The sequence below is a fragment of the Tiliqua scincoides genome, chromosome 16, assembly GCF_035046505.1.
Source record: "Tiliqua scincoides isolate rTilSci1 chromosome 16, rTilSci1.hap2, whole genome shotgun sequence".
NCBI classification, from domain to species: domain Eukaryota; kingdom Metazoa; phylum Chordata; class Lepidosauria; order Squamata; family Scincidae; genus Tiliqua; species Tiliqua scincoides.
The window spans coordinates 6,310,652-6,331,251 of record NC_089836.1 but is presented as its reverse complement, the minus strand read 5'-3'; the positions used below and the strand labels follow the sequence as shown (position 1 = coordinate 6,331,251).

Sequence of the window (20,600 nt, the reverse complement as noted above, 5' to 3'; positions counted from 1 at the left end):
TTTTAAATCCTGGAGTGGTGAAATTCACCGGAGGGAGATCTATCATGTCCCACTTATTTGAAGACACTGATGAATCAGTGAGTGATTTTTTGAAACCAGAGAGAAGGAGGACAAGGAGAAACCATGGAGTCATAAGAACACAAGAATAATAATAATAATAATAATAATAATAATAATAATAATAATAATAATAATAATAACAACAACAACAACAACAACAACAACAACAACAACAACAACAACAACAACAACAACAACAACAACAACAGGTATTTATATACCGCCTTTTCTTGGTCTTTATTCAAGACTTTATTCAAGGCGGTTTACATAGGCAGGCTTTATCTAAATCCCTATTTATAGGGATTTTTACAATTTCAAAGAAGGTTCTTTCTTTCAAGAACTACTACATTCAAGGTGTTTCATTCCGATCTGGCTTCACATTCTGGCCTCCATCCTCCCACGCTCAGAGCAGATGGAATCGCTCGGCTTCAGCTTGTCAGCTGCTCCAAGGTCGCACGGTGCCGGTGGCCTCGAACTGGCGACCTTGTGGATGTTATCTACAGGCAGACGGAGGCTCTACCCTCTAGACCAGACCTCCTGCCAGACCTCCAGTAAGAAGAGCCTTACTGGATCAGGCCAGAGGCTCATCTAATCCAGCTTCCTTCTAAAGGAACTCTGTTAAAGGCATCTGGGCCAGATGCTATCACCACATCCTGTGGCAAGGAGTTCCACAGACTAATGACCCACCATGCATGTTTACTCAGAAGTAAGCATTCAGTAGAACTTAGTCCCTTGTGCATTTGCACAGGAGTGGGGTCTTCCTGTGCTATGATGAGCCACATATTGTCTTGCAAGTGGCCCCTTCGAAATGACATTGACCTGTGCTAGACATTAAATTATGTCCCCAGGCAAATTTCACAGCTTGCCACCTACTGAGACTGGGGCAATTTTGGCTGAAAAACCTATTATACAAATGCCTTAAGACAACAAAGAGACCTGCTGAGATTGCAATAGAAATTTATGGGATGCTGGATTAATGTGCTGGTGAGATACTTCTGTGAATGCTTTTTTCAGGCAGGGCTGACAGTCACCAGGTTCACTATCAAAGAAATTCAGATCTACCTTCTGTCTTGGGGGGGGGGGCAAGCCTTTGATGAAGCCCGAACAGGAAGTTATGGCTGAATCTGGCTGAGTGGCCCAATTTAATGCAAGCCTGCATTCAGATCTACACTGGGCCACTGTATAATTTAAACAATTTAAATGTATAATTTAAACCCTTTTGGGACAGGGAGCCATCAGTTGTTTGATTTTGTTGAAAAGTTGAATATAAATACTGTTAATAATAATAAACAGAAATATGCTGTGTGTGTTGTAAAAATAACCATGGGGGGAAAAAAACTGTAGGGGAGGCTGAGAGATAGCGACTGGCCCAAGGTCACCCAAGAAGCTTGATAGCTGATTTGAACTTGGATCTTCCAAGACTAACACCAGAGCCATTACACTATCCTGGCTGAGTAAGACTTTTAAATGTCTTTTTATGACTTATGTTCCTTTAAGAAGGTTAGACCTGCTGGAGCAGACCCAAACCATCATGTCATAAGAACATAAGAACAGCCCCACTGGATCAGGCTATAGGCCCATCTAGTCCAGCTTTCTGTATCTCACAGCAGCCCACCAAATGCCCCAGGAAGAACACCAGATAACAAGAGACCTGCATCCTGGTGCCCTCCCTTGCACTGGCATTCTGACATAGCCCATTTCTAAAATCAGGAGGTTGCACATACACATCATGGCTTGTAACCCGTAATGGATTTTTTCTCCAGAAACTTGTCCAATCCCCTTTTAAAGGCATCCAGGCCAGATGCCATCACCACATCCTGTGGCAAGGAGTTCCACAGACCGACCACACGCTGAGTAAAGAAATATTTTCTCTTGTCTGTCCTAACCCTCCCAACACTCAATTTTAGTGGATGTCCCCTGGTTCTGGTGTTATGCGAGAGTGTAAAGAGCATCTCTCTATCCACTTTATCCTTCCCATGCATAATTTTGTATGTCTCAATCACGTCCCCCCTCAGGCGTCTCTTTTCTAGGCTGAAGAGGCCCAAACGCTGTAGCCTTTCCTCATATGTCCCATATTCAGGTTCCATGGTGGCTAACCAGGCACCTTCAGAAGGCCCACAAAAGATGGAGCTCTTTTGTTGCAGCGACAGTTTAATGAAGGGTTGCCAACTAACCAGAAGCATGCACACATGCAAACTTTTCTGCTCTTTCCAAAACCAGGAAAGCTGCTCCCTTTCCCGCAGAAGAACCAATGAACTTGTGGTTCATAGCAGGAAGTGAGCATAAAGTACATTACTTTCAACACATGTAATAAGGACAATGTTAAGCAATCAAACTGGGGAAGAAAAGACAACTGAGTCATGGGGAGGGAAAAGAGGACAAATCCTTTAACGGACTCACTTAAAGAACAGGAATGTGGAAATCAAGGGATTTTTCAGGCTGTGTGAATGGGCAACCCGCTGGCAAATACAGTGTGTATATATATATACACACTACCATACAGGCAGGCATTCAACCTGAGTAGATTTTATATATATATATATATATATATATATATATATATACACACACACACACACACACAACATATATGCTCCTATATGTTTGTGTGTGTGTGTGTGTGTATACACACACACACACACACACATATAGGGAGCATATATGTTGTACAGTGGTTCACACCCTGGGGTACGTGTACCCCCAGAGGTATTTGCCAGGATTTTTAGGGGTACTCAAAAAAGAATAGAATAATGGTGTATCGAACATGTACTTTTTCATTGTTCCTTTTATAGGGACATTCGTGCTAGTCTTATTATACCATTGCTGACCCATTTTATGGGATGTACACAACAACAATATATGAATTTGTTGCTGTCTGGTGCAAATCCAGGTATTACTTTTAATGCTGCGAAATGTTTTGCTTCAGTGATGCGCATTAGGACATTGATATTGAAAGTGGACTGAATTTAGTAGAGCTGCTGCCGACAATGGATAGTTGCCTCTGAGAATGGGGGTTGGGTTTGGGTTTATTGAAGATTGAGATTTTTGAGCTTGATGTTTTAATTGAATTTTTACTCCTTGTGTAATGTTTTTTTAAGTGTACGGTTTTGTATTTTATGTACTGGTCACTGACCATAATAAATGAATGAATGGTGGGAAAAGGCAGGTCTGGATGTTGGTGTCCCTGGAGTGGAGATGGGACCTCACCCGTTAGGTGTTCATGTCCCTGAATCATCTGTTAGATGTTGATGTCCCTGGAGTGGAGGTGGGAAGCTCACCTGTGGGAGGTCTGCCTGCCATATGTGGACCACACATCAAAAGGTATCCGAGAACAAGACTGGCTGGAGCCACTGCACCATCAAAGCGGCACCCAAACTTTGCAGGGAGTCCGAAGAAAGACAGCAAGTGCCCTGCCCCGCGGCGCCTCCAGTCTCACGTTCCCCAGAGCAGGCAGAGCCCTCCCCGCAGAGGGGCGGAGCCTGCTGGGCAGAGGCGGGGCAGGCGGGGAGGAGCCTCGCCGCCCCCTGGACTCCTAGCAGCCTCCCTGCGCCGCTGGTTGCCCAGTTGGGCTGCGATCTCTGAGCGCTGCCGCCGGAGGTCCCTGCAACCGGCAGCCTGGGCAAGTCGGTGGGCATCATGGAGGACGCGGAGAAGGGCGCCCGAGGGAGGAGGGAGACCCACAAGTTCGGAGGTGAGGGCTCTGCAGGGCTGGGGGGGCTTCATTAGGTGCAGTGGTTAGCCTTCTTCCCAAGCGCCCCTCCCCAACTGAATGAGAGCACCAGCACCGCCTGTGAAGTGTGCCTCTGAGAATGTACAGAGTGCCGCCACCCCCAGCCACCCACAGGGTGCAATCTGATTGCACCACCTCTGAAGCGTGTCTCTGAGAGAGTGCAGAGTGCCACCCCCCCCAAGCCACCTGCAGGGTGCAGTCTGATTGCACCACCTCTGAAGCGTGCCTCTGAGAGAGTGCAGAGTGCCACCCCCCCCCAGCCACCCGCAGGTTGCACACCTGCCTTTTCGTACTGAGTACGCACTTCTTGAAAGGTCCACCCCACATGGGCAAGGATTGGTCTGAGCTATGCCCGAGAGTTGACTTCTCTTGTCCAGACAGGCAAGGAAGGAGTGCCTCTGGGAGCGTGCAAAAAGCCACTGTAACCACCACAGGCAATCCTGTTTCTCTTTCCATGGGGCTTATGTAGTGGAGGGGGTTCATGGCTCTTTCTTGGGGCAGGTTAGGGGGGGGAGAATCATCAAAATGGCAGGGGGGTGACACTTGAGTGAGATAAGGTGCAGAACTGGACAACTGGAGTCTATGGGTTGTGGCTGGCTGTCGTGTTGACCAGCCAGAATAGCTGCCCAAACTACACCTGCCGTGTATGTCTTTACAATAAAACTTTTTTCTTACTACCTTGAGGACTAGAAGCTTAGATTCTGATGGTTCAGAAACATACTGGCTTCTGCTATATAAGGATTTTCTGTCAAGCAGCTTTGCAAATTTTGGGGCCGGACCGTTTCTTTCTTGACCTGCAGCTTTTAACTTTGAAAATTAAAGTTAAATTAAAATTAAATCCCCGCTGAAAATTAAGAAGTGGGAATCATGGCGATACCAAACCGAAGACCCTGTCTTGTGAAACCAGGTGTCACGGGAAAGCAAATCCCCTCCAGGATTTCTAGCAACGAATGCCTCTTGTTTACGCCACTGATCGCTGTTGCCAAGAAGCAGAGACGGAGGGTAAAAAAGTTATTAACCCGTTTATCTAGGTACATAATATAGTGTTGAGCCACAAATGAAAGGATCCAGGATGGTTCGGTGCTATGATTTGGGTGCAAGCAGATCTTGATTCAAAAATATTTACTAGTCAGACGCATGTTGTCCTGGAGAGCCCCAGTGGGGGTCTTTCACCTGCAGTGGGGCAGACAAGCGAGTGGAGGAGGGGGTTTTACTGCCGGTGTATGGGGTGGATCCATCCTGCCAGTTTTGCAACCCCATCTGCAGAATGGGTATAATAGGACTTTCAGGATGAGTGTGCTACGCCAGCTGGAGAAGGAGGGGGGAGAAGGAGGTCAGGCCATTCCCACCCACACTCCCCCCCCCCTTCGATCCCAATGGCTTGAGTCAAGCGGCTAGTCCTGTTGAGGTCCGCAGATCTGGTCTTGGCTGAAGGTTGATTTGCGCCAGCTTCGTTCGGGGGGGCTGCCAACACCCCTGCCATTTCCCCCCCTGCACCATTATTTGGATTGCTGCGGTGTTTGTACTCTCTGTACTGCCAAAATAGTCATGAGTGGGTACCTTGTTAACATGCAGGCTTTGCCCCCCAGTGCTTGGCAACTGGTATCTTCTGCCTTGGATTTGAGCCCCGGGCAGTTAATATTCCACGGGCCTCTCAATCCAAAAACCATTTAAAAAAAGACAGTTGGCCAAGAATAACCTCCAGTGTTTTTGTGCTTCCCCTTTCCTCCATGTGAAACAAATATCATCTGCAGCCAACATGCCTATGTGAAATTCCAACTCCATGGTGTAATCTCCAGTCCTTTCCTCTGGTGCCTCCCTATTGCTTCCGGGGCAGGTGCAAAAACCGACTGAGCTTTGGTTCTCTCCCTTCCAGCCTTAAAAATGACTCTCTTGAAATGGCAAGGAAGGAGAAGAGCCTTTGGCATGTAGTGTCCCTTGTGCTGCGTTAACAGGAAACCTGGGCACATTATGTTGGTTGTAAGGTTGTTACGAGCAACTGGGTTAGTTGTGCAGGGGGAAAGTAAGGAACGGAGGTGGGATTTAGTGGGAGAGTTAAGACAGGCAAAAGAAAAAACTTCTTGGCCCAGTGTGTAATTAGTCTGAGGAACCCCTTGCCGCAGGATGTGGTGATGGCATCTAGCCTTGAAAAGGGGATCACTGTGAGATCCAGGAAGCTGGATCCGATGAGCCTTTTGGGCTCTTCTGATGTTCTTATGGTCATTTTCTTGGGGAGGTAACTCGTTTCAAGACAGAGTTTCCTTTCCCGTGCTTGTAGAGCTGTTCTCTTGGTGTTCTCGGTTCCCAAATGAATCTGCGGGCAGAAGAAAGCAGAAGCAAGGAGTACCGCCCTCCTCTACTCCACACTTCCTCTTCTCTTCTTTTTCCAATCCTGAAAGTGGATGAGGAGGAAGAGCCGTGGAGACCTGTGAACAGACATAGGTGGGCGTTCCAGCCTTCTGCCTGACCATCCCAATCTGCCGCATGGATGGGCCGCTCTGCTTGAGAGCATCAAGACTAAAAGGAAACAAACACACCTTCTTCAGTATCTTGTGTTCTTCCTCTCTCTTACACATAACACGTGTGTGTTCCCTTGGAGGGGTACACGTATGTGCATGTGGTTTAAGGGAGAAGACAAAATTCTAGTCCTTCAGAAAAACTGTTTCTAGTCCGTAAGGTTATGCAAATATATGTAAATTTCCTTGACAGGCCACTGCAAGATTTGGATTTTCTGGGTGCAGAATTTCATTCCTTTATCGCTTTAGTGCAGCAGGTAGAAGTCACGGAGCTATTCATTCCACTTTAAAAAGATCTTCTTTCTTCCAGAGGGCAGTGACAACGACCTAGGGGTGTGCGGATGGCTCTTGGTCATTGCTTCCTTCCTCTTGACATTCGTGACATTTCCCATCTCAATCTGGCTGTGCATAAAGGTAAAGCAGTTTCTTTGGAGGGCAAAACGGGTGGTGGTGTGGCCTTTCTCGCTCCCCCTCCAAACCCAGTAGTGACATTGAGTTGGGGGGTGGGTCAGAGGCAGTGCCAGGTTTGAGTGCTGCCAGGAGAGCCCCAAGTAGGCTGAAATGCTTGCGTGTACTCTTTTTTCGGTCCCCACACGAGAAAACCGTGGTTTAAATTTCTTCATTGCAGATCGTCAAGGAGTACGAGCGAGCCATCATCTTCCGGCTGGGACGCATCTTGAAAGGAGGCGCAAAAGGGCCCGGTGAGTAGAATGCGTTGTGGTCTCTTAGCGATGCCCCAGTCTCGTGGGCGTCACTGCTTGGTACCAATATCCCCTCTCTGGATGAAACTGGCAAGACTGGAAACAAAGAGATAAGACTGTCATAGTGAAGGCTTCCATTCAAGGCCATTGAGAGGGGGTTGCAGGGGGTAAATTATACCCAGGCCTGGGGTCAAAAAGGGACCTGGGGGCGAAAGGAGGAGAGTCACAAATTTCCTGGGATCTCAGAAAATGTTTGCATATATTGTGTGACGACCAGCAGTCACATTTTGTTTAAGCAGACATAGGTTTAGATATCATAATTCGTAGGAATTATGATCCAATGGAGAAGGGAAAGGGTCCCAAAGAAACTTTGTACCCCTGAGAAAATTCCTCTCCGAAGAGTCCTTCCCCAGCAACACTGCAGTTTAAGCCAGGGCATGTTTACTCTGAAGTAAGGCCCGAGGAGCAGTGGGACTTAGTCCCAGGAAGAGGTGCGTCCTAGCCACAGTTGGTTGAGGGATCCCTCTTGTCTCTTTGAACATTGATGTCCAAAGACCTTTTCTGCGTCCCATGTTCTCTCTTTTAATCTTATTCCTTTGCCTTACACAAGCCACTCCCTTTCGGCTTCAGTCTTCCCCATCTGCAATATGGGTCTAATGCGACTTGCCTGCCTGACAGGAGGTGTTCTAAGGACCACTTCCAGCGCATTTGGCATGCTCAAAAAAAGGTTGCGCAAACGCTCATGAGGCTTTTTTTTAAAAAGCACAGCAGCAGTGACTGGTTGAAAAGTTGGCCGCCTCGCTGTCGACCGGCGCCTGAGCTGGGACGTAGGTGGGGTTGTCGCTTGCCTCTCTGTCTTCCTCGCAAACGGCAGCTGATGTGAGACAGCTGTTGCGCTTAATGCTTGCAATTTTCTTTTCCTGCAGGCCTGTTCTTTGTCTTGCCCTGCACAGACAACATAATCAAAGTGGACATGAGGACAATTTCATTTGATATTCCGCCCCAGGAAGTAAGTGCTCTCCCTCTTGGATTCCAGATATAAATAAACCGATAAGCGCTGCCTGCTCTTCTCATCCCTCTACCTCCCCGAAGCTTCCTGATTCTCTCTCACAGCCTATATTTCTAGCTGGTGGAGCTGTTGTAGATAAGAGACTGGGCTGCACACATCCTGGAAGTCTTCTCTCGGCATCTCTCCTCTGGGTGGCCTGAGACAAGCTACTTTCTCTCAGTCTTCCCCATCTGCAAAATACCACTGACTTGTCTTATGGGGGCTGTTGTGAGGGTTGCTGAGAAGCTTGTCTCAAGTGTCAGCTCAGCGCCCAGTAGGAATACTAGGATTCGTTTACTGCAATCCTAGGCATGCCTACTCCAAAGTAAATCCCACTTGTATTGTGGCTTTATTTGGGGGCAGACCCAGAACTGACAAAAGACTAGTGCAGAAATGTAGGGAATTCACAGGGTGGGGGCAGCTCATAAAATGCCTTTCTTCAAAGGCACGAGCAACCTGGGGCAAAATGTAGCCTCTCCCCAGTCCTGCTACAGGCAGGGGTTTGGACTAGATGACTTTGTAGGTCGCTCCCAACTTTATGATTCAATGACCCTTCTCTCCTGTTGGCTCAGGCTGAACAATTAATTCTCCCTTCCCTGATCTGTTCCAAGTCCTTCTTTCTGACCCCTGTTTCCGGCTCCTGGAGACAACAAAATCAGATTGGCTTGGTTTAAGTTTGCAGCTCAAAAAGAACATATCACCTGTGAGGTCATCTGAGCATGGAGGGAGTGAGGTCCTAGTGAGGTGATCTGAGCATGGCGGGAGTGCCGGTCAGTTTGAGAGGTGCTCAAGCACTTGGCTTGTTTGTTTGAACTGTTTTAGATATATAAAACCAGTGAAAGAGTGACTCGGTTTTTGGTGCGTCGCAAAACCGACCCGGCAGATTAGGCTCTGTGAATCAGGGATTAAACAGACTGCTACTTGGGGGGGGGAGCACTACTGCCATTCACCAATACAGCCACACCCCTTGGCATTCATAAATCAGGCAGCAGAGGTGTCTAGGGCCTCTTTGAGAACCACTGCAAACCTCTGTTAGTTATGGAAGCAAAGTGGAACCTGCGCGTACGGAGGTAGTGCAGGTGCCAGATGACCAAATGCTGGGCACGTGATCCCCATCACGCTGCCCTCCTGAGCTCTTAGCTGTCCCCTGCTGGCAGCAGAACCCTGGGCTCTGAGAGACTGCAATCTCGCAAGGCCGTTTTCTGTACGTGACCTCGTGTTCATTCGAATGAGCTGCTCAGCCACTTTGGAGGGAATGGGGTGCGTAGGCACACCCCAAGCAGCTCCAGGATAAATGCTTCCTGATTCTCTGGCAAATGTCAAAGAGTCTGCTGGCTAAATGCCATCAGAAGAATTTTAGGCAGGGAGGCCAGGGTGTGTTGCCTCTACTTAGACTCCAGGATGCTCAAATAATCTCGAACATATTTACAATACATGCTGGAATGCCTAGCATGTATGCACTACTGAAACAGAGACGCCTGCGTTGGCTCGGTTATGTCGTGAGAATGGATGATGGCCGGATCCCAAAGGATCTCCTCTATGGAGAACTCGTGCAAGGAAAGCGCCCTACAGGTAGACCACAGCTGCGATACAAGAACATCTGCAAGAGGGATCTGAAGGCCTTAGGAGTGGACCTCAACAGGTGGGAAACCCTGGCCTCTGAGCGGCCCGCTTGGAGGCAGGCTGTGCAGCATGGCCTTTCCCAGTTTGAAAAGACACTTTGCCAACAGTCTGAGGCTAAGAGGCAAAGAAGGAAGGCCCATAGCCAGGGAGACAGACCAGGGACAGACTGCACTTGCTCCCGGTGTGGAAGGGATTGTCACTCCCGAATCGGCCTTTTCAGCCACACTAGACGCTGTTCCAGAACCACCTTTCAGAGCGTGATACCAGAGTCTTTCGAGACTGAAGGTTGCCAACTACTACCAACTACTGTCTTGGTTTATCTCGAGAGCTGCTGACTTTTTTCCCTATAGATGTAGATTCCTGGGGTTTTTGTTTGTTTTTTTGGATTCTGCAAGAAAATACATGTTTTTCTTGCACAATGTGCAAAAAGGTGTGTGTGTTTTGGCTAACCTGTGCTGGAACACCCAGCCCCCGCCCTCCGCCCCAAGGCTTCTTTCATTCGAATGGACCATTTGCAATGGCAAGCTGGACCGACCTGGAAGCTGCGGGTTTCAAGAGACAGTAATTGCCAGAGCCCTGGCTAAAAATTAATTGGCTGGAAACCTAATAATCATTACTGCTCATGTTCTTGTAGCAGCAGATGCATCTCCATCCTCTCTCTCCATCCCCTCCTTTTTTCTCCTGCCTATTTGGTTTTCCTTCCAATTAAATTGCACACGTGATTGTGGTTTTCAGTGGGGGGGGGGCACCACCACCAGTTTGGATGTGGAAAGCATGGGGCTGGGTGTGTCTTTTCGGGGGGGGAGGGCTGTTGTTTTGCTCCTGCCCTCCTGCATTCAGTGAAGCTGAATTTCTCGCAAGATGGCTCCCAGGAAAATCCCAACATGAGGGTCTCATATTTTGGTGCCCGCGGAACAGGGGGGGGGAGGGTGTCCATATGGCAAGCACACCTTTCTCTCATTAACTCCTGGCCCACTTGGCTGGGAATGCTGTTGCATAAGCCGCTAACTTCATCTCCCTGCCCGTGTTATACATGTTCGTCGTATTCCACCTGATGCATTGCCAGCTCTGTATTGATGACGCAGCGCTTAGTAACGATAACCGATGGATATCTTCGGATTATAGCTGCACTAATAGCCGCTGGCAGGTGTCGGCCCCAAACGGAGGTTCCCTTCTCGCTCCCCATTCAAAAGAATGGCTGGCTACATTCATCTCATTGTTCCATCAAGGGACACGGTGTTCTTCATAGAGTGAAAAGACAGTTCTCTGCCCCGAGAGGTTTACAGATATTGACACGATGGAGGCAAGAGGGAGGGAAGGGGGATGGAGGTTGGGGCCCACAGGGAAGTAGATACAATTGATTCAGTTGCGTGTACTTATTTGATCGTATTTATACGAGTCATATCCAAAGCTGGCAAAATTTGCCAATGTCTTTTTCTTTTTAGATTGTCAGTCTCTTAAGTGTCTTGCTCACCTTTAGTGCACAGGTGATAGTATAGGGTAGCCTTCAAAGTAGACAAGTCCGCTGTGAGATCTTGGGCCTGTAGCTTTGCATGCAGAAGACCCCCAAATTCGATGCCTGGCAGCGTCAGCGTTGGCAGTACGGAGCTTGATGGACCCGGTGGGTTGAGTTGGTAGGAGGTAGCATCAAATATGTTGTTCTAGCACCGGCTAGACTTAGTCCATGAGGCCGACTGTTGCCTCAGAATTGGCAGAAGTGGTTCTCCTCCAGCTTCCTAGATTTGGAACGAGGATATACAGAGAGGAGAGGTCTAGGGTGTCTCAACACTCTAGCCCAGCTCTGAGTGCTGTCGGCCTCTGGGGGGGACTCTGTATAGAAGAGTTGAGCCGGCTGCTGTGTTTTCCTACCCCTTCCAGCTCTACTAAGTGAAATCCTCCATTTCCTTGTTAGATCATGCCAAATTCCATTTGTTTTATATTTACTGGCAACTGAAAATCTGGCCGGGAAGATCAGATTGCTGAAGGCAAAGTTTTTCAGTGGGGTGGGGATGGGAGTTTCAGTGGAAGCCTAAATTCATAATCCTCGCTGTTGATAATACCTTACATTGAGTAAACTCTGACTTGGCACTCAACCACTGGAATTCATGAAGATTTTGGCTGCCTTCCTAAGCACACTTTCTAGGGGGGCAAGCCCCTTGGAACACAATGAGGGTTTGCTTCGGAACAAACATGCATTAGCGTGTCTGTTTTCATGTCCGTTCAGACTTCTTTTCAACTTGCATGCTGTTGTCGACCAAAGTCTTCCAGAAATGGCCTCTCCTTTCAGATCCAGCCTCTTCCGTGAAGGCTTTTGATCGAGAACGATAGTCTTCTTCACCAGCTGAAATATAACCCAAGTTATGTAATTGTATCACCTTATGTTTAATCTGCTGTTACTAGGGCTGGTTCTCATAACAGCCCCACTGGATCGGGCCAAAGGGCCATCTAGTCCAGCTTCCTGGATCTTACAGTGGCCCATAAGATGCCTCAGGAGACCGCAATATTCCTGCATCCTGTTGCCATTCCTTTGCACCTGGCACTCAGCCTACTTCTAGAACCAGGAGGCTGCATGTCACTATCACGGCTTGTCACCATCATGGTCCACAGTCTGGTTTGGAGTGGGGCCTCCTCTTGTGATCTGGGCAGGCCAGATCGCACGAGAAGAATTGTCCTCACCTGTTTTGTGTAAACCCGCTGACGTCAAAAGGTTCAGACATCTGGGCAGGTGAGCGGCAAATGTAAGCAACTTGGAAAAGTCCCTTGGCAGCTCAATATTTGATCTGTGCCTGGTATCGCCACACCTTTCCGGGCCTGCTCTGCTCTCCTGGGCTGGTCTCGGCAAGGCTTCTCTTTCCCAGCCTTTGATCCACTAGCGGTGGGAGAGTTAAACGCTGCTTCGCAGAGTCCAACCTTGGTCCATCCAGCTCCGTTTTGTCAAACACAGACTGGCAGCTTCTTCTTTGGGCTTTCAGTCAAGGCCTTGAATTAGTAGCCCCTAAGCCCTGTCCACAGCTGTAGTATAGCATACGTAAGTGTATTTGCTCTGTATTAGTCCTTTTGTATCCTGTTCTGTCCCTTCCCTCTTGTATTCTCTGCCATTTTTTCTCACCAGTCCTACCCACTGATTATGTGGTGTAGTGTGGATAGAGTGGGGCCCCTTTACTGGGGAGACCCGGATACAAATCCTGGTTTAATCTACAACAGGTTGGCCTTATCTACACTGGGTGGCCTTTGACCAGTTCCTGGCTTTTCATGCGTACAACTCTGCAGAGGAAGGAATGATGGGAATAAACCTGGCTGTACCACCCTGAGCTCCTTGGAGATACGATGCTATGTAAATGCTGCTGCTCTTGTTGCTGTTTTGTTTAACCTGGCCATCAATGTACATACTTCAGTGTCGTTATAGCAGGGAAAGAAATGGTGATTGTAAGTGCTTTGGAGCTGAGACTCTTGACTTTTGTTGCTCTGTCAATGGTTGTGTACAAACGTGGAACAAGATTAGCCAAAACCACTTTGGGGAAATTGGCTGCTGCTGCTTCCTTGTTAAATGCAGCACAGGTTGTGAACCATCTGGGACACCCATCTGTGCCCTTGGGTCGTGCCTGGTGACTCAGCAGTTGTGAGTGCCTAATCTCCTTGAGAAAGGAAGGAGGGCGTGATGATGAGAGGGGTGGTGTTCTTAGGAACCAGGCTGGCATAGGCACCTTCAGCACAAAACTAGTTTCTGAGCAGCGTGGGCCACTCCACATGTAGCCTGGAATGCACTGAATGCCTCATCTCGGCCAGCCAGCCATCTTGCCTCTGCGCAAGACTGGTGGAACCCCATGGCGGGATCGAGACAGGGTACTTCTGTGATCCAGGCAGCCTAAGCGGTTGTGTGTTTCGGGTGAAGGCATGAACACCAGGCTGTGTTTTATGTTTTGGCAGAGCAGTGGGTCTGCTTTTGTGCAGTGGGCCGATTGGCTAGTGCCCGTAACATCACCAACAAACCATTCTCCTTTTCTCTCTCTCCCCCCCCCCCCAATATGTGTGCCTCGATAGGCAGCTATTTTTTTAGAAGGTTTTTAATTAGGTTGTGCACCTGTCCGGTGCCATTGGAAAAGCGTGGCACATATAAGGCACATATAAGGAAGCATCGGTTTCTGTTTTTGGAATGTATTTGACCTGCTTGCTGTCAGTTACTTGCGCTCTGCTACTTGTGACGTGCTTTGCTGAAAGTGATGTGCTTTGTGGCTAGTGGTAAGATTTGCATATTCCCTTTTGCAAGACTTACAACAACTGAATTTTCCAAACCCCCCTCCCCCATTTCTGCTTCTCCCCTAGATTCTAACCAAAGATTCAGTGACAGTCAATGTGGATGGCGTGGTTTACTACCGAGTCCAGAATGCTACTCTTGCCGTGGCGAACATCACCAATGCAGACTCGGCCACTCGGCTGCTGGCTCAGACCACCCTGAGGAATGTCCTGGGGACGAAGAACCTCGCTCAGATCCTCTCGGACCGAGAGGAGATTGCACACAGCATGCAGGTACGGCTGTGTTTGGACTGTGTCTCCTTGGGACGTTCCGAACCTCACCGGGTCAGTTCTCTGGTTGAAATGCAGAGCTGAGTATGAATGGGAAGCCAGCCTCTGTGGCTGCTGCTGTTTTTGGGAAAAGTCACTTTCCCTGTTTGGGAAAAGTCACTTCCGGTTTGGTGTAAACCTTCTGGCTCTCGTGACCTCAGTTCAGTGGCCGTGACTTGCCCCCGTTGCACGAAAGGCCCCCTTCCTTGATGCGGCTTGTTCACTTCCTTCCGACAGAGCACGCTTGACGATGCCACCGATGACTGGGGGATCAAAGTGGAGCGTGTGGAGATCAAGGACGTGAAGCTCCCCATACAGCTGCAGAGAGCCATGGCTGCCGAAGCAGAAGCCGCCCGGGAAGCGAGGGCAAAGGTAGGAGGCCGGTCTGTGACTTGGGATGTTGCAAGCAAGGATCTTGGGGCTGTGGAGCTTCGAAACCCCACTTTCTAGGCTCAGGTGTGTCCTAATTGCCCGGAACGTGCCAGCATGCAATTAGTCAGCAGTCTGCCATCAGGCTCGAGTAGGAGTCTAATGAAATTGGCTGGACTGCTTAAAGCATGCACCTTGCACAATCACAATGAACGGGTGGGTTGTTTTGTACTACTAAAGGTGACCAGGTTCTTAAGTCGCAGGCATCCAACTGAGAAGAGGTACAAAACAGAACACAGGAAGTTGTTTTCGACCAAGTCAGGCATCTAGCTCAGGCCCTGTCTAGCTCAGCATTGCTTACACGGGCTGGCAGCTGCTCTCTAGTGAACCAGACACTGACTGGCAGCTGGTCTCCGGTGTTCCAGGCACTGACTTCAGAGTTTCAGGTAGGGGTTCATCCCCAGCCAACCGCATGCCAAGCAGGTGGTCAGCCACTGACCTTTGGCTTCTCCTGTGGCAATACGCTAAAAACGATGATAGCCAGTACAGCGAACAACTGAATAAGAAAATAAAAGTGATCGTTTAGAGGCTCAAGAGTTCCAAACAGAGATCTTGCCTTGGCTGGTCAAACTAGCTCAGATGGGGGTAGCTGCTGGACATATTCATGGCCGGCTATTCTCCTGAGCTGACCAGGCCCCTTCTGACATGACCTTTGGCAGCATGGGAGCAAAATGCCTGGGTTTTTTAAACCCGGGGCTGGGCCATTAGGATGCATGTTGCGGCAGTTGACAAGGTGACATGGAGGCAGCTCTTCCAGGCCACGTTCTTAGAAGGAAGGAGACCCTTCTGCAGCCTGTAGTCATTTTCTTGAAAGCTGCCTTGCTCAGAGCATCCCAGCTCTTGCTAAGTTTCAGGAACTGCCTGGCAGCCAAGCCTTACTGCTATAGAGTTAAAAAAAAAACAACACAAAACAAAACACTGAAGAGCCAAACAAATGCTGGCTCAGGAGAGTTCATTAGAACCTTTTTTGACTCCCTGAAGCAGAATCTCTTCCATTGCATTTACAAAACAAAAAGGTGGAGCCACCTGCCAACATCCAGGTAGGAGGGTGTTCCTTGTGGCTCTGTCTGTGCTCCAGGCACATGGGGGGGGGATTTTGGTTCTGCAGTGAGATTGGTCAGTCTGTTGACCAGTTGGAGACGGTCCTTTGTCCCAGTGGTACTGCCAGCGAGGTTGTTGCCCAGGGTGGGGGTCAGCCCCCGTGACACCACAGACCCCGCCGTATTCACCAGAAGTGACGCACGGTGCCCGGAAGTGGTTCAGTGATGATGTCATCACCCGCACGGCCAAATTGTTTCCAGGACGGCCACTTCCTGCTGTTTGGAGCTGGGGAGTGGGTGGGAGGCCCTGTCTGCCACCAAGCGTGCCACGGGCCTCGGTTCAGTGAGGGAGCCCGTCACCCACTCACCCCCCAGCACTCCGCGGTTCCCCCCCATCTCATGTGTTTGGCTTCCCACAAGAGCAGCTGCCCACAGCATCCTTCTCGTTCCTTGGCCTTAAGTGGCACCTTCCTTCCCAGGCCAAGGTTCTAATAGACAATCCTTGTTCCTCCTCAAGAATCCAATCAACTCAGAGTAGACAAGGGAAGCTGCTTCTATCTCCTATTGCAGTGGTTGCAACTTTGTTACACAATAATGGTCATCCCCGAGAATACCTCTTCCATCCCATGGCCCCGTGCAACTGTCTTTCACAACTGTTTTTCCTCGTGGGTGTACACATACTTACCCATTGGGAATTTCTCACAGTGCGTTTTACGAATTGGTCCCCTGTCTCAAAGTTTATGCTGAGGTCTGGCCCATCTATGAGGCCTGCTGAGGTGGGCGCCTCAGGCAGCAGGTTGGGGGGCACCTGCCTCCACTGGTCTTCTGGGATTAGAAAAGGAAGAGGAGGGAACACAGCAGAGGAGGAAGTGTGCAGGAGAAGAGCGTGGGGGACTAGAGTAGGGCTCTCTGAATCCTGTCCCGCGGGAAATCCATCAAAGCCCCCTCACTCACAGCCCCCCTCATGAGGATGAGTTGCAGCCAGCCAGTGTCTGTTTCACAGAGGGGAAAACCACACGGGTGGAAGTGGAAGGTACATAAGAACATAAGAACAGCCCCACTGGCTCAGGCCATAGGCCCATCTCGTCCAGCTTCCTGTATCTCACAGCGGCCCACCAAATGCCCCAGGGAGCACACCAGATAACAAGAGACCTGCAAAGCCTCCTGGGAATTGTAGTTAAGAACATAAGAACAGCCCCACTGGATCAGGCCATAGGCCCATCTCGTCCAGCTTCCTGTATCTCACAGTGGCCCACCAAATGCCCCAGGGAGCACACCAGATAACAAGAGACCTCATCCCGGTGCCCTCTCTTGCATCTGGCATTCTGGCATAACCCATTTCTAAAATCAGGAGGTTGCGCATACACATCATGGCTTGTTACCCGTAATGGATTTTTTCTCCAGAAACTTGTCCAATCCCCTTTTAAAGGCGTCCAGGCCAGACGCCATCACCACATCCTGTGGCAAGGAGTTCCACAGACCAACCACACGCTGAGTAAAGAAATATTTTCTTTTGCCTGTTCTAACTCTCCCAACACTCAATTTTAGTGAATGTCCCCTGGTTCTGGTGTTGTGTGAGAGTGTAAAGAGCATCTCTCTATCCATCCCCTGCATAATTTTGTATGTCTCAATCATGTCCCCCCTGAGGTGCCTCTTTTCTAGGCTGGAGAAGGCTGAAGGTTGGTGACCATTCCATTTAATCCCCTTGGTCTTTTTTCAGTCTTCCCTCCGTCGGTTCACCCCTGCTGCATTTCACACGGCGCACAAGGAGTGAAAAGATTGCTGTGAATTGTTGTCGCCTGGAAAGAATTTTTTTGGCTCCCTTTTAGCGGATTTATTTTTAGAAGGTTTGAAACTGTAAACCAATGGCACTTCCTGTCGAGGCCCGGAGAACTGCTGTGCGCTGTGGTTTCAGACCCTTCGCTCGCTGTGTGATTGCCCACAGCCGCGGTTTCCAACTTTCTCCGTTTCACGGCAGGCTTACAAGGCGCCGAAATTGTCAAGGCGTGCCATCTATTTTTTGACATTTGACCAGGCACGCCATGCTACTGGTGGGCGGCTCACATCCCCCCCAATGGTCATACTCCTAAAAGACCCCCTCCCCCAACTCCCACATGATTGTATTATTCAAAAATACCAATATTTTCAGAATTTTGGCTAGTAGTGCTGTCACCACCACCCCAAGGGTGTCTCCTGGTGCAGCCTGCCTCTGCATAGCAAAGAGGCCAGTTTGGGTTCCTGACATCTTCAGTTGAAGGGTCTTGGGTAGTTGGGTTCTGGGGCGACTTCTGTGTGTCTCCAAACCCCTTGCTAGATCTGTGATTTGGTCCCTTCCAGGTCATTGCGGCAGAGGGTGAAATGAATGCCTCCAGAGCCCTAAAGGAAGCTTCGATGGTCATCTCAGAGTCGCCCGCTGCTCTCCAGCTCCGCTACCTGCAGACCCTGACCACCATCGCTGCCGAGAAGAACTCCACCATCGTCTTCCCCCTGCCCTTAGACCTGCTGCAAGGCTTCCTGGCAGCAAAACACTAGTGGGGGGGGGGCAGGGGTGTTGGGTGTCAGTTCAGGTAGGGAAGATCTCTGCCCAGGGGATGACGAAGACACCAAATTTTATTTAAAGGCACAAGGCTGTGCCGGAAAGATGCGCAACCCTTTCTGGCGCCTGAATATGTGGATCTCTTGTGACCGTCGGCAGCCCAGATCCTTTTGCCGTTTCTCAGAACAAATTGCATTTTGATTTCAGCTGTTCCTGCAGAGGTCTGTGTCTTTGGTTTGGCTTGCTTGGGTTATTAAAAGCAAGCTTCTCGGAGAGATGCTTGTGCTCCAAAATTCAGAGCGACGGTTGGAGAATTTCTCAGCCCTTTCACGAAACAGGCAGCTGGCTTTTTCAAAAAGAGGAAAAATAACCTTTATCTTTTTTTTGCCCCTCCATCTCCTGGGAAAACGCTGCTCATCAGTGGAACTTTCCACTGTTGTCTTTGCGACAACCGTAGGGAAGGAATGCACACACTGTAGTTATGGGAACCACCAGGCTTGTAGCTACACTGTGCAGCCTTCCATGGGGTGCATTTTTGTCTCGGGTGCAAACTAAAGCCATGACTTGTACAAACACTGGAGGGGCAGACCTCTGCCTGCTTTTTTCCTTTTTATACAATGTTTTTATTTTTTTGATGAGCACCCAATTTCTGCCTTTGAAGCCTTTTAAACACATGCACACAAGTATACACAAAATTCTATAACTAGTGGCCCTAAAGCCAATTAAAAACCTTAAGTAGACCAAGTTTGTGCCTTTATTTAATTGTCATTTGTTTTGTATGTAATGTTCATTTTTTCCTAGATCTGTTGGAAGCTGCTTGGTATTTTTTTTAAAAAAATATTCCTTTCTTACTTTGTTCTTTGTTTCCAAGCCAGGTTGAGGCTGGGTGCTGTATCTATATCGTGTCGTGGCTTTTTAACCAAGGTGGGCAAGATTGTCTGTGCCTCACCCCACCTGCAGATATTTCAGTGACCACACGGTTATAACCAACACATTGTATACTTTTAAAAAGCAAAAGATATCTGGGACTAGGGCTTGGTTTCATGGCCTTTTGGCTTGACTATCTGGTGAGGGTGAAAAGTTCGTGACTGTTGTTTTTTCCCCCTTCGATCATGTGTCTTATTTTTGGGGGTGGGGGATTCCAAAGTTGTTGCTGGTTTTTAAGCCATTAAACAACGAACAATTAATAAACCACACAGTCAAGCGCGATAGTGACCTTTGCTCACTGGTGATACGGAACAGGTCCCATTTACAGACACAGTTTCTAGGCACACTAACCGAGGAGGTTTTGACAATGGGGCACTCTTGTGGCTGGTTAAATGCAAGACTGGAGGCAGAGGTTTCTTGCTCAAGTGTTGAAATCGACCCAAGTCTTGCCCCTAAAGGGGTGTGCTTTGTCTGTGTGCGCATGGAAAGGTGACCAATAACCCCAAATAGCTTTCTGTGTGTCTAAGACTCATAGTGGCCTTACCTGACTGTACCATCCGTCTCTCTGTGTTTAACACCCACAGACAGGAATCTGATGTAGTTCCTAATCAAAGTGATGATTGAGTGATCTCCCTGCTGTCGTACTTCTGGCCTCCTTGCAGGGGGTGTGACACAGGAGTAAATTGGACCAATCTCTCCAGCCCAACCCAAAGCCCTTTTTAAAAGACTGCCCAGATCACCAAAAGTGCTTTTCACTCCGTGTACCAGATGTCATGAAAAGGAGGTTTTAAAAAAAAAAAAGTGTAAAATGAATGCTTGGATTGTAAAGTGTCCTTCATTCCATGTTTATGCCTGTAATAAATAATCTGTGTCTTTTCTTGTACTTTGTTCTTGGACTTCTGCTTTGGCAAGGGTTACTGCAGGGCAATGAATGTATCACACGTGACTCCCACCATGTGTATGGTGCTTTATGGAGTGGAAGGTGACAGGTCCCCGTTCCGAGGAGCATGCAGTCTAAAATTGGAGACAGGGCAAACCACAGAGGGAGGGAGGGAGACAGATGGGCCAGGGGGAATAGATTGTGCGCCTCGTTTGTTGCACCTCCTTAAGCTTAATTACAGGACGGTATGGGGACTAAGGGGGTGGAGCAGGCCTTATGGAAATGTGTGCTCCAGAATGAGATAAGCAAATATATTGTCCTAAATATTGACTTCCTCCTGCCACTACTACTCAGTCTTCTAACACTGACCTCTCATTCCTGTTAGGGTAGCTGCCTCTGGTTGGCCTGGGGGTATGTGGGTGTTTAAACAGCCACATGATGGAAATTCAGCAGGTAAAGCTTCCTCCCCCTGCCTTTCCTGCAAACTGTGATAGAAAGGAGAAGTGTTTATAGAGAGGAGGAGAGGGAGCCACTTCAGCTGCTGCTG

General features: G+C 48.8%; 1 protein-coding gene across 1 annotated transcript; it reads left to right on the top strand.

The window, feature by feature from the left end:
- The first annotated feature begins 3,611 nt into the window (after window positions 1-3,611).
- STOM (stomatin) lies at window positions 3,612-20,056 on the top strand. The gene is made up of 7 exons (XM_066610706.1): window positions 3,612-3,751; window positions 6,617-6,720; window positions 6,935-7,007; window positions 7,934-8,016; window positions 14,002-14,205; window positions 14,479-14,613; window positions 18,048-20,056. The coding sequence occupies exons 1-7, from the start codon at window positions 3,697-3,699 to the stop codon at window positions 18,240-18,242; spliced, it is 849 nt and encodes a 282-aa protein (XP_066466803.1). The 5' UTR covers window positions 3,612-3,696; the 3' UTR covers window positions 18,243-20,056.
- The last annotated feature ends 544 nt before the right edge of the window (window positions 20,057-20,600 follow it).